Consider the following 12,155-nt stretch of genomic DNA (forward strand, 5'->3'; position numbering starts at 1 on the left):
GTCCAGCGAAGCTGTGCCGATGCACGCGCGGCTGCCGCCATCTTTCGTTTCCTGGATGCATTGCGAAATTACCCAGATGACTTAGCGGTCTCGTGAGACCGCTAAGTCTTCTGGGTAATTTGGCAATGCATCTCTGGGAAAGGAAGCTGGCGGCAGGCGCGAGTGCATCGTCGGACGACGGAAGGTGAGAATAGCATGTTTTTTTTTTTTATTATTATTTTTAACATTAGATCTTTTTACTATTGATGCTGCATAGACAGCATCAATAGTAAAAAGTTGGGGACACACAGGGTTAATAGCAGAGTTAACGGAGTGCGGTACCCGTGGCATAACGCGGTCCGTTAACGCTGGCATTAACCCTGTGTGAGAGGTGACTGGACGGGAGTATGGAGCGGGCGCCGGGCACTGACTGGACGGACGTAGGGATGGACTAATTCTTGGCCTGAGTGTGCCCGTCGCCGATTGGTCGCGGCAGCCAGGACAGGCAGCTGGCGAGACCAATCAGCAACGCAGGATTTCCGTTACAGACAGACAGACAGAAGTACCCCTTAGATAATTATATATATAGATTCTTTAGCGGATGGGTAACCAGTGTAATGACTGGCACAGGATGGCGGCATCGGTGAAGCGGCTGGACAGAAATATGACCCCGACTGCCGCATTCAGGATGGATTGGAGAGGAAAAAGTTTGGTTAGAAGGAGACCAATCAGTAAAAAGAAAACAAAATGCTGAAATGGTGCTTTAAATAAATTGTTAATAAAAAATAATACCCCAAACATTTTTTGTTTTTTTCCAGTAGAAAAGACAATGAGAGGTTCCTGGGAACATCACCATTTATATCACTGTTATGAAGAAGAAAATAACAATACCTTACAAGTTAATTCATTACCTCCTAATGAACCCATAGTCCTTCCCAGCAGAGATCTGTCCACTGATCCTTCTGATCAGAAGATTCCTTCATATAGTCAAACACTGATTGGCAAACAATCAAGTAGATATAGACAGGGGGAAATATTCCCACATGGAAAAGATTTGAAAAAAGAATCTAATATTTCTGTGCTTGAGAAAAATCACAGAGATCTAATGTCATTTTTGTGTTCAGAATGTGGGAAATCCTTTAAAGGGGAAATTAATTATATTAAACATCAGATAACTCACATAGAAGAGAAACCACTACCATACCTTAACACCCAACCAAATGTCGTGAGTGATCCAAGAAGTCAAAAGGAAGAGAAGCCATTTTCATGTCCTGATTGTGAAAAGTGTTTTGGCAAAAAAGCTACTCTTCATTTACATCAGAGAACTCACACAGGAGAGAAGCCATTTTCATGTCCTGAGTGTGGGAAATGTTTTAGTAAAAAAATAACTCTTATGGAGCACCTAAAAACTCATACAGGAGAGAAACCATTTGCATGTTCTGAATGTGGGAGATGTTTTACCGACAAATCTGCTCTTGTTAAACATCAAAGAATTCACACAGGGGAGAAGCCATTTTTATGTCCTGAATGTGGGAAGTGTTTCAGCCGGAAATCAAATCTTGAGGGACATCTAAAAATGCACAGAGGGGTAAAGCCATTTTCATGTTCTGAATGTGGGAAATGTTTTAGCCAGAATTCAGCTTTTATTCATCATCAGATTACTCACACAGGAGAGAAGCCATACTCATGTCCTGAATGTGGGAAATGTTTTAGCAATAAATCTAATCTTGCAGGACATCTCAGAAGTCACACCGGGGAGAAGCCATTTAAATGTTCAGAATGTGGGAAATGTTTGAGTCAGAAATCGAGTCTTGTTAAACATCTGAGAACTCACAGAGGGGAAAAGCCTTTTTCATGTTCAGAATGTGGGAAATGTTTTAGTCGAAAAGCAAATCTTGTGGACCATGTAAGAATTCACACAGGGGAGAAGCCATTTTCATGTTCAGAATGTGGAAGATGTTTTAGCGAGAAATCAGGTCTTCTTAAACACAAGAGAATTCACACAGGGGAGAAGCCGTTCTTATGTCCTGAATGTGGAAAGCGTTTCAGTTGGAAATCAAATCTTGAGGACCATCTAAGATCTCACAGAGGAGAAAAGCCATTTTCATGTTTAGAATGTGGGAGATGTTTTACCCAGCAATCCAGTGTTAAATTACATCAGAGAATTCACACAGGGGAGAAACCGTTTTCATGTCTTGAATGTGGGCGATGTTTCAGTCGTAAATTATATCTTATGGAACATCTAAAAATTCACACAGGGGAGAAGCCATTTTCATGTTCAGAATGTGGGAGATGTTTCAGCCAGAAATCGAGTCTTTTTAATCATCAGAAATCTCACTGTCGGGAGAAGTCTTTTTTCGGTTCAGCTCTATAACTATAACCCCTGGGCACCCATGTCAGGGTAGTACTAAGCAGACCGAAGTCTGCAGAGGACCTGCACCAAACTATTATGAGGCTCTGAGTATGTGGGAATTTTTCTGAGTGCTTGGGAGCAAAACTGAGGACCATTGGCTACAAAGGAAATAGTCAATGGAGAAGCAGTACTCCGACCTGAAATTAGATCATACATTATTGATCTTACATGAGTAGTCCTGCACGATAAGCAGGTATCGTACACCTGTCCTATTCATTAGAAAGGTACCGGTGCCTCAACACTTACCAATCACACACAGACATCCGGCAGGTACTTTCTGTGTCCTACCACACTCGCCCCATGATGCAGTAGTGAGAGGAAAAGGACTAATGTCTGTCTGTTTCATTGCTGGTATTGCTTCTAAAGATTGTGCCACCGTGGCCATAATAGATGATGGTCACATACAGTGGATACGGAAAGTATTCAGACCCCTTGAAATTTGTCATTCTTTGTTTCATTGCAGCCATTTGGTAAATTCAAAAAAATTCATTTTTTTCTCATTAAAGGGAACCTGTCACCCAGTCGTTTCAAACTAAAAGAGCCACCGTGTGCAGCAGTAATGCTGCATTCTGACAAGGTGGCTCTTTTAGTTCTGGGTGCTGTAACTAGAGAAATAATCCGTTTTTTAATTTGTCAGAAATACCTTGTCTTCGGTCAAGGAGGCCGGCGTTTCCCCCCTGCAGCAGACACCACACAGCCGTCACTCAAATCTTCTTGGCTCCGGGCGCCGCCTCCTCAGCGCTGTTTTGAAAATAGCCGGCGCATGCGCTCTTTTTTTCCTGCCTAGTGCAGGTGCAGTGAGCGCTGCCCGTCTTTCCTCATATGCAGTCTCGGTGACTGCACCTGTGCGGCCGCCCTGCTTGTGATTCCCAGCCCCGCAGTGACTTATGATTTATTCACATTGCGGGGCTGGGATTCACAAGCAGGGCGGCCGCACAGGCGCAGTCACCGAGACTGCAAAAATGTCTACATTTCTGATCTTTTTCAGTCAAGATCGGGTGCAGAGTGTACATTAATGAGAAAAAATGAATTTACCAAATGGCTCCAATGAAACAAAGAGTGAAAAATTTCAAGGGGTCTGAATACTTTCCGCACCCACTGTAAGTTGAGGTCACAAAAACTTGGACTGGAAGTGATTTGTGAGTGGCTAATGGAAATGTAGACCTGATTAAAGTAATGCTCTCAATAAAAAATGAACTTTATTGGTATGCATTAAAATGTATAAAAGTTATTAATCAGTTATTCCGTGATTTCAAAGTTCTTCCCTCTCGATAGAACCAAGAAGAGGGCTTTGTCCTGTTTGTTAACCTATCATTAATTCCTTAAGAACACAGACAATTTTATTTTTTTTTTGCACTTCTTTTTTTTCCTTCTCCTCATCCAAGAACCATAACTTTATGGCCGTTTGTGCGACGGGTTGTAGTTTTCTTTTTATTAAATATTTAAGTGGATTAAATAAGTCCTGAAGCTTGTTAAAAATAAATCAAAATTGGTTTGTGTTGGTTTTTTCTTTTATTTTCTCCACGATGGAGATGTATGAGAGCTTGTATCTTTTGCACACTGAGGTGAAGTTTTTAGGCAAGATGAAATTGTGACACACTCTGCAACCAGGCCCGTGCAGGAGGAGGATCGCGCGGATGCCAGCGCATACTTCAGCTGGATGTGTGTCCAAGGGTGCACATTCAGCTGAGATGTATTGCTGCACAGAGACCCACCCTGCGTGCAAGTCATTGGCTGCGCATGACAGTGACGTCATACACTGCCCGTCAGCTGCCGGCTACAGAAGATTATGTCGCACGTCATGGAAGTGGAGCGAAGGTGAGTAGAATTTTTTTTTTAATGCATTAAAGAACAGGAGCAGAATAGGGGACATGTATATCAGGATGAGGGATGTGTATGCCAGGATGGACCCACAATGGGGGGCAGTTATACCAGGATGGGGACGTGTATACCAGGATGGGCCCAGAATGGGGGGGCATTTATACTAGGATGGGGGACAAGAATACCAGGATGGGCCCAGAATGGGGGGCATTTATACTAGGATGGGGGACAAGAATACCAGGATGGGCCCAGAATGGCAGACATTTATACTAGGATGGGGAACATGTATACCAGGATGGGCCCAGAATGGGGGACATTTATACTAGAATGTGGAACGTGTATACCAGGATGAGGGGGACGTACGGTATATATCAGGATGGGCCCAGAATGGCAGACATTTATACTAGGATGGGGGACGTGTATACCAGGATTGGGGTTGATTGATTTAGTACAATCCTATTCTTATGCATTTCTCTTGCATTAATAGGGGGTTCGTTTCTGGACATGAGATTATGTGGTGTTTTCAATTATAAATTGTGAAGCATACAGGTTAGTTTTCTCAACCTCGGATTAAATTATATCTTAAAAGACTTTTAAACAATACATTTTCCAAATCCCTGTTGTAATCATATAGATCTCGGTGTCAGCACCAGCGGCACATACAGTTGTTATTTATCGGTGTTTAAGTGGGTTGAATTGATTGGTGACAGATAATACATTTCTGAATGAACCACTCAGCGTGTCCCAGGTGTTTCTCTACCATAAGCATCACGCCAAGTATAAAGTGTTGCAAATAGGGAATGACAAAGGAACTATATTCAAATGTATTTATTTCTTTTACTTAACTCTCCATGACTAATATATCCGTGAAAGAGGCAGCCCGGGGATGTGGAGCTGCTCAGGAGTGGACAGCGACATGTTCACCGTGCAGTCCTGGTAGGGTTTGGTGTCCATTCTAGATGTGGCACCCACCGAGACCCCCTGTGATGTGACTGCAGGGGGCTATGATGGCTGAAGATCAACTAAAGACCCCATCGCTGCCATGTTGGTTCTTGGTTCTTTAAGCCCAGCCGCTGTTTTTTTTTCTCTCTTTTCACTGCACTTGGAAATTTATATATAATGTCTCAGTACATTCTATGCTAAAATTAATGGTGTGTTTTAAAACTACGGCTTCACGTGACAAGAAAAAACCTTTGTACAGCCACGTAGACCTGAAAAAAAAAATTATGGGTTTTTGAAATGTTAAAAAAAAACATGAGAACACAAAAATTAAATTTTTTTTAATGGATTTTAAATTGATAATTAGTAGTGATAAGCGCAAGTGTTTATTACTGGAGTTTGCCGATGGTGCTCGAGTCTGCACCAAGTATTGCGGGTACTCGAGTGACATGTTCACTTCCCCACGGCCGCATGTTTCACACAGCCACAAAACGTGTGGATTGTCCGTGTTTGTCAGGCAATCCCCACATGTTTTGTAGCGGTCTCACAGCCGCCAAACAATTTGAACTTGAACATGTCACTCGAGCACCCGCGATATTGGGTGCAGACCCGAGCACCATCGGCAAACTCCAGTAACCAGCACTTGTGCTCAACATTAGTAAATAGTAAGAAAAAAAAATCAAACTCCAGAAAAAATAAAGCGTACACTTGGATTTAAATATACCAGTATATAGTCATTTTTTAGCATGCTTGACTTTTTCTTTCCGATCAGTTTCGAAGAATTACCGTACATTTTTCACCTTCACATATGCACACATTTATCCTCGCATGTGCACTGGCCTTTCAAAACTGTGTCCGAAAACAAACCAGAAAATAATTTTACATTGAAGTCTATGGGAAACGGATCTTTAGGGATAGTCAAAACACCGACTGTGTTACACAGCCAGCGTCTACTAACAGCATCAATTAGAGCTGTGCTCCACCCGCTGTTAACACCTTAATGGCCAATGTCAATATCTGACAGTAACATTTACAGCACATGGTTCGGTTGACATGCCGTTTTGCTCACAGAAAAGTAAGGGTGTACAAACTGGCACCAAATACAATGTGACACGGGAACTGTATAACAGCACCCATTGCCCACTAATTTTTACCATACAGTGCAATGCTGTATATAATATTTATACCTGTCTGAAATGATGAGATACAGCGGTGTTTCACTTACTGATCTCAACTCCCTCAATATCCGAGGATGAAGGCCATTTGGTCTGGCAGCTTTACTAATATTTAATTTACCCAGATGAAGCCATAATTCTTCCTGTGTTCATAATTCAGTGGAAAACTGCTGAATGATCCGTGGCACGGGCGGTTCATTGGTGAACTCGGATGAAAGGTTCGTGTTTAATATTTCAGCCTTCCCTTTGTCCTCTATCTTTTAAGGAGCTGAAGCCATCAGAGTTTTGGGGGGAATTAATATATTTGTAACATATTGGGGGGATTTATTGTAATGTTGGTGATTTCTTTATTACAATTCCTAATGAGATCTTTATACTTCTGACTTCTCAGCCTTTTGTTTTCATCTTATTATACTTTATACTGTGCTATTCTCTTAATCAAGTGAATTTCACTTTTCTAAAGTTCCAAGTTTTTATCTTTCCTCCATGTAAAGTTTTCCTCAATCTTATATTAAAACTTCTTATGTTGTGGTCGCTGCTGCTCAAGCGCTCACTGACCTATAGATCTGAAAACTTACATCTTTCAGCACAATCACAAGATTCTATGTCCCATTGAATGTCTGGAGAGTTAAAATCCCCCATAATAAGGACCCTATTATTATTTGCTGCCTTTTTAATTTGTTGCAGCAATTCATCCTCCACCTGTTCAGCCATATTAGGAGGCTTGTAGCAAATTCCAATTAGCAGCGTTCCATCATCGCCAAACCAATACTGGCTCTACATTGTTGCAGCGCCCCCCCACTGTCGTCATTGAGCACAGGTCTTAAAGGGACTCTGTCACCTGAATTTGGAGGGAACAATTTTCAGCCAAAGGGGCGGGGTTTTCGGGTGTTTGATTCACCCTTTCCTTACCCGCTGGCTGCAATATTGGATTGAAGTTCATTCTCTGTCCTCCATAGTACACGCCTGCATAAGGCAAGATTGCCCTGTGCAGGCGTGTACTACGGAGGACAGAGAATGAACTTCAATCCAATATTGCAGCCAGCATGCAGCCAGCGGGTAAGGAAAGGGTGAATCAAACACCCGAAAACCCCGCCCCTATGGCTGAAAATTGTTCCCTCCAAATTCAGGTGACAGAGTCCCTTTAAGTTGGATTTGACGATAATGCACTTTTTTTTGTCTTTTCTGTTCTTTCTGAATGTAGTGTAACCCTCTACGTTTGTCACCCATTCATGACTTTCATTCAGCCAGGTTTCTGTAATGCCCACCACATCTTAGGGTATGTTTCCACGTTCAGGATTGCATCAGGATTTGACGCAGGTAAAATCTGCACCTGAGGTCACTGGCAGGTCACCTGCGTTTTTCATGTGGATTTGTGTGTGTTTTTGTAAGCTCAATAAAGGTATACAAAAAAAAAGAATTGTGATGTCATTTCTTGTCCAACCTCTTCATTTACATACTCCATTGAAGAATATACACACACAGCTAGATAGATACGTTATTTGGATACGATAGATAGATACATATCTATCGTATCTGTCTATCTATGGATCTATCTATCGTATTTATCTATGGTATCGATATATCTATCTATAAATATATCTATATATAGATATATCGATATAGATATATCGATAGATAATAGATAGATAATAGATAGATACGATAGATAGATAGATAGATAGATGGCTACAATAGATAGATGGATACGATAGATGGATCACACAAGCGAGAAACTCGGACGAGTCTCGCATCTCAATACCCAGCACTGCCGCTGGCACTCGGGAGCAGAGCCTGTAGCTGCATGTATTTCTATGCAGCTGCACGCTCCACTCCCGAGTGCCGGCGGCAGTGTCGGGTATTAAGATGCGAGACTCGTCCGAGTTTCTCGCATGTGCGATACCGGCCTTAAATAAAGACACACACACAAAATATGTGTTAGGCCGGGGTCACACTCGCGAGAAACTCAAACAAGTCTCTCGCTTTAATACCCGGCACTGCCGCTGGCACTCGGGACCGGAGTGTGCGGCTGCATGTATTTCTATGCAGCTGAACGCTCCGGTCCTGAGTGCCCGCGGCAGTGTCGGGTATTTACCCCGGCCTTAAATGCAATATGTTTAATTTAAAAAAATAATAGCGTAGGCTCCCGTGCAATTTTCTGCGCCAGAGAGGGAAAGCCAGCGACTTGGGGACTGATATTTGTAGCCTGGGAAGGGGTTAATACCCATGAAGCTTCCCAGGCTATGAATATCAGTCCGCAGCTGTCTGCGTAGCTTTTACTGGCTATAAAAATAGTGGAACCCCCCCAAAAAAATTGATGTGGGGTCCCCCTATAATTTATAGCCAGAAAGGCTACACAGACACCTGCAGGCTGATATTCATAGCCTAGAGAGGGACCATGGATATTGCCCCCCAACCCTACCCCCCCCCCCCCCCCCCCCCCGGCTACAAATACAGAGGTTGTAGATAACTTCAGCGATCACCTACATTCTAGCACTCAGGGTCAGCTGACCGTGAGAACCAGCCTAGTGTGACCGGAGATAACCCCCGATCACATGCACGGCGGTTCTCGCGGTAAGCCAAGTTATATCGAGAACTGCAGTGGACGCGGGGCTTCCTGCAGCGGGACAGGTAAGCCGACATGTGACATGCGTAGTAAGCTGCATTAATGCAGTTTCTACGCATTTCACTAATCATTAGATGTGATTTTACCGCATCTAATGATTATCTATGGGAAATTTACGGAGCGTCGCTGCACTGTAGACAGACATGCTGCGTTCTGAAAAGTTGCGCCACATGTCCATTTACGCGCGTCTGCCGCCTGTGTGTTTTACTGCATAGTGGAGACGGGATTTCATGAAATCCCCTCCATTATGCTGTAACATCTGGATGCTGCGTGTTTGATGCTGCGGCTCTACGCATCAAACACACAGCGTTTCCTGAACGTGGACACATACCCCTATTCTGTGACTGACATAGGTCTCCAATTCATGCAGTTTGTATGGAGGACTTTTTGCATTCTCCACAGACAATACTATTAGCACATTTATTACTCATATTCACCTTCCTACTTTCCTTCCATGTCCCAGCCTCCTGTAAAGACTCATGAACTCCTAATGTCTACACTATCCTATATTTTGCACAACTATCCTCCCTCCCCACAGACCCTAGTGCTCCCCCATCCGTTTCACCATTTTCCCCCCAGCACAGCTGGGGTGCAGCCTGTCCCTTCTGTAGAGCCTGCAGCTGACAGAGAAGGCGGCCCAGTTCTCAATGAATCCAAACCCTTCCTTCCTGCACCACTTACTGTATTTATCTCTCTAATCTGCTGTCTAGTGATGCTTGTGGCCCCAGCAGTATTTCTAAAAAGACCACCTTGGAGGTCCTGGACTTCAGCTTCTCTCCTGGTTCCCTGTAATTGTTTTTAAGGTAATTCCATCTCCTACTTTCTCATTGGTACCGATGTGTACCATGACCGCTGGGGTGTCCGCAGCCCACCCATCAGCCTGTCAATGCGATCCTCAATATGTCAAACCAAAGTACCAGGCAGACTACACACTGTTTGGCACTCAGGGTCATCTGTAATGCAGAAACATGTCTGTCTATTATCTTGTTAAAATAGGAGAGGTGGGTCCGAGTTGCAGTGTGAGTGAGAGAGGACACCATGGCCAGCGATCTGTGTGAGAGGGGGGACTATGGGGAGCGGTCTGTGTGATAGACCATGGAGGGGAGACCATGGGGAGCGGACTGTCTGATAGAGGGGAGACCATGGGGAGCGGTCTGTGTGATAGACCATGGGGAGCTGTCTTTGTGAGAGAGGAGAGACCATTGGGAGCGGACTGTGTGATGGAGGGGAGACCATGGGGAGCGGTCTGTGTGAGAGAGGAGAGACCATTGGGAGCGGACTGTGTGATGGAGGGGAGACCATGGGGAGCGGTCTGTGTGAGAGAGGGGAGACCATGGGGAGCGGTCTTTGTGAGAGAGGAGAGACCATTGGGAGCGGTCTGTGTGAGAGAGGGGAGACCATGGGGAGCGGTCTGTGTGAGGGGGGGAGACCATGGGGAGCGGTCTTTGTGAGAGAGGAGAGACCATTGGGAGCGGAGTGTGTGATGGAGGGGAGACCATGGAGAGAGGTCTGTGTGAGAGAGGAGAGACCATTGGGAGCGGACTGTGTGATAGAGGAGAGACCATGGGGAGCGGACTGCGTGATGGAGGGGAGACCATGGGGAGCGGTCGGTGTGGAGAGGGGAGACCATGGGGAGCGGTCTGTGTGTGAGAGGGGAGACCATGGGGAGCGGTCTGTGTGAGAGAGGGGAGACCATGGAGAGAGGTCTGTGTGTGAGAGCGGAGACCATGGGGAGCGGTCTGTGAGAGAGGGGAGACCATGGGGAGCGGTCTGTGTGAGAGGGGGGAGACCATGGGGAGCGGTCTGTGTGATGGAGGGGAGACCATGGGGAGCGGTCTGTGTGATAGAGAGGAGACCATGGGGAGCGGTCTGTGTGAGAGGGGGGAGACCATGGGGAGCGGTCTGTGTGATGGAGGGGAGACCATGGGGAGCGGTCTGTGTGAGAGGGGGGAGACCATGGGGAGCGGTCTGTGTGATGGAGGGGAGACCATGGGGAGCGGACTGTGTGATGGAGGGGAGACCATGGGGAGCGGTCTGTGTGATAGAGAGGAGACCATGGGGAGCGGTCTGTGTGAGAGGGGGGAGACCATGGGGAGCGGTCTGTGTGATGGAGGGGAGACCATGGGGAGCGGTCTGTGTGATGGAGGGGAGACCATGGGGAGCGGACTGTGTGATGGAGGGGAGACCATGGGGAGCGGTCTGTGTGATGGAGGGGAGACCATGGGGAGCGGTCTGTGTGAGAGAGGGGAGACCATGGGGAGCGGTCTGTGTGATGGAGGGGAGACCATGGGGAGCGGTCTGTGTGATAGAGAGGAGACCATGGGGAGCGGTCTGTGTGAGAGGGGGGAGACCATGGGGAGCGGTCTGTGTGATGGAGGGGAGACCATGGGGAGCGGTCTGTGTGAGAGAGGAGAGACCATTGGGAGCGGACTGTGTGATGGAGGGGAGACCATGGGGAGCGGTCTGTGTGAGAGAGGGGAGACCATGGGGAGCGGTCTTTGTGAGAGAGGAGAGACCATTGGGAGCGGTCTGTGTGAGAGAGGGGAGACCATGGGGAGCGGTCTGTGTGAGGGGGGGAGACCATGGGGAGCGGTCTTTGTGAGAGAGGAGAGACCATTGGGAGCGGAGTGTGTGATGGAGGGGAGACCATGGAGAGAGGTCTGTGTGAGAGAGGAGAGACCATTGGGAGCGGACTGTGTGATAGAGGAGAGACCATGGGGAGCGGACTGCGTGATGGAGGGGAGACCATGGGGAGCGGTCGGTGTGGAGAGGGGAGACCATGGGGAGCGGTCTGTGTGTGAGAGGGGAGACCATGGGGAGCGGTCTGTGTGAGAGAGGGGAGACCATGGAGAGAGGTCTGTGTGTGAGAGCGGAGACCATGGGGAGCGGTCTGTGAGAGAGGGGAGACCATGGGGAGCGGTCTGTGTGAGAGGGGGGAGACCATGGGGAGCGGTCTGTGTGATGGAGGGGAGACCATGGGGAGCGGTCTGTGTGATAGAGAGGAGACCATGGGGAGCGGTCTGTGTGAGAGGGGGGAGACCATGGGGAGCGGTCTGTGTGATGGAGGGGAGACCATGGGGAGCGGTCTGTGTGAGAGGGGGGAGACCATGGGGAGCGGTCTGTGTGATGGAGGGGAGACCATGGGGAGCGGACTGTGTGATGGAGGGGAGACCATGGGGAGCGGTCTGTGTGATAGAGAGGA

At 46.6% G+C, this 12,155-nt stretch overlaps 1 protein-coding gene across 1 annotated transcript in view; it reads left to right on the top strand.

Annotated features, from left to right (window-relative positions):
* The window catches only part of LOC143808908 (uncharacterized), an 86,767-nt gene extending 83,560 nt beyond the window's left edge, over window positions 1-3,207 (top strand). The window contains 1 exon segment of the mRNA XM_077292089.1: window positions 798-3,207. Coding sequence (XP_077148204.1) covers window positions 798-2,353 — 1,556 coding nt within the window. The 3' untranslated portion in view covers window positions 2,354-3,207.
* The last annotated feature ends 8,948 nt before the right edge of the window (window positions 3,208-12,155 follow it).

This window comes from Ranitomeya variabilis, chromosome 2 (assembly GCF_051348905.1).
Source record: "Ranitomeya variabilis isolate aRanVar5 chromosome 2, aRanVar5.hap1, whole genome shotgun sequence".
Lineage (NCBI taxonomy): Eukaryota > Metazoa > Chordata > Amphibia > Anura > Dendrobatidae > Ranitomeya > Ranitomeya variabilis.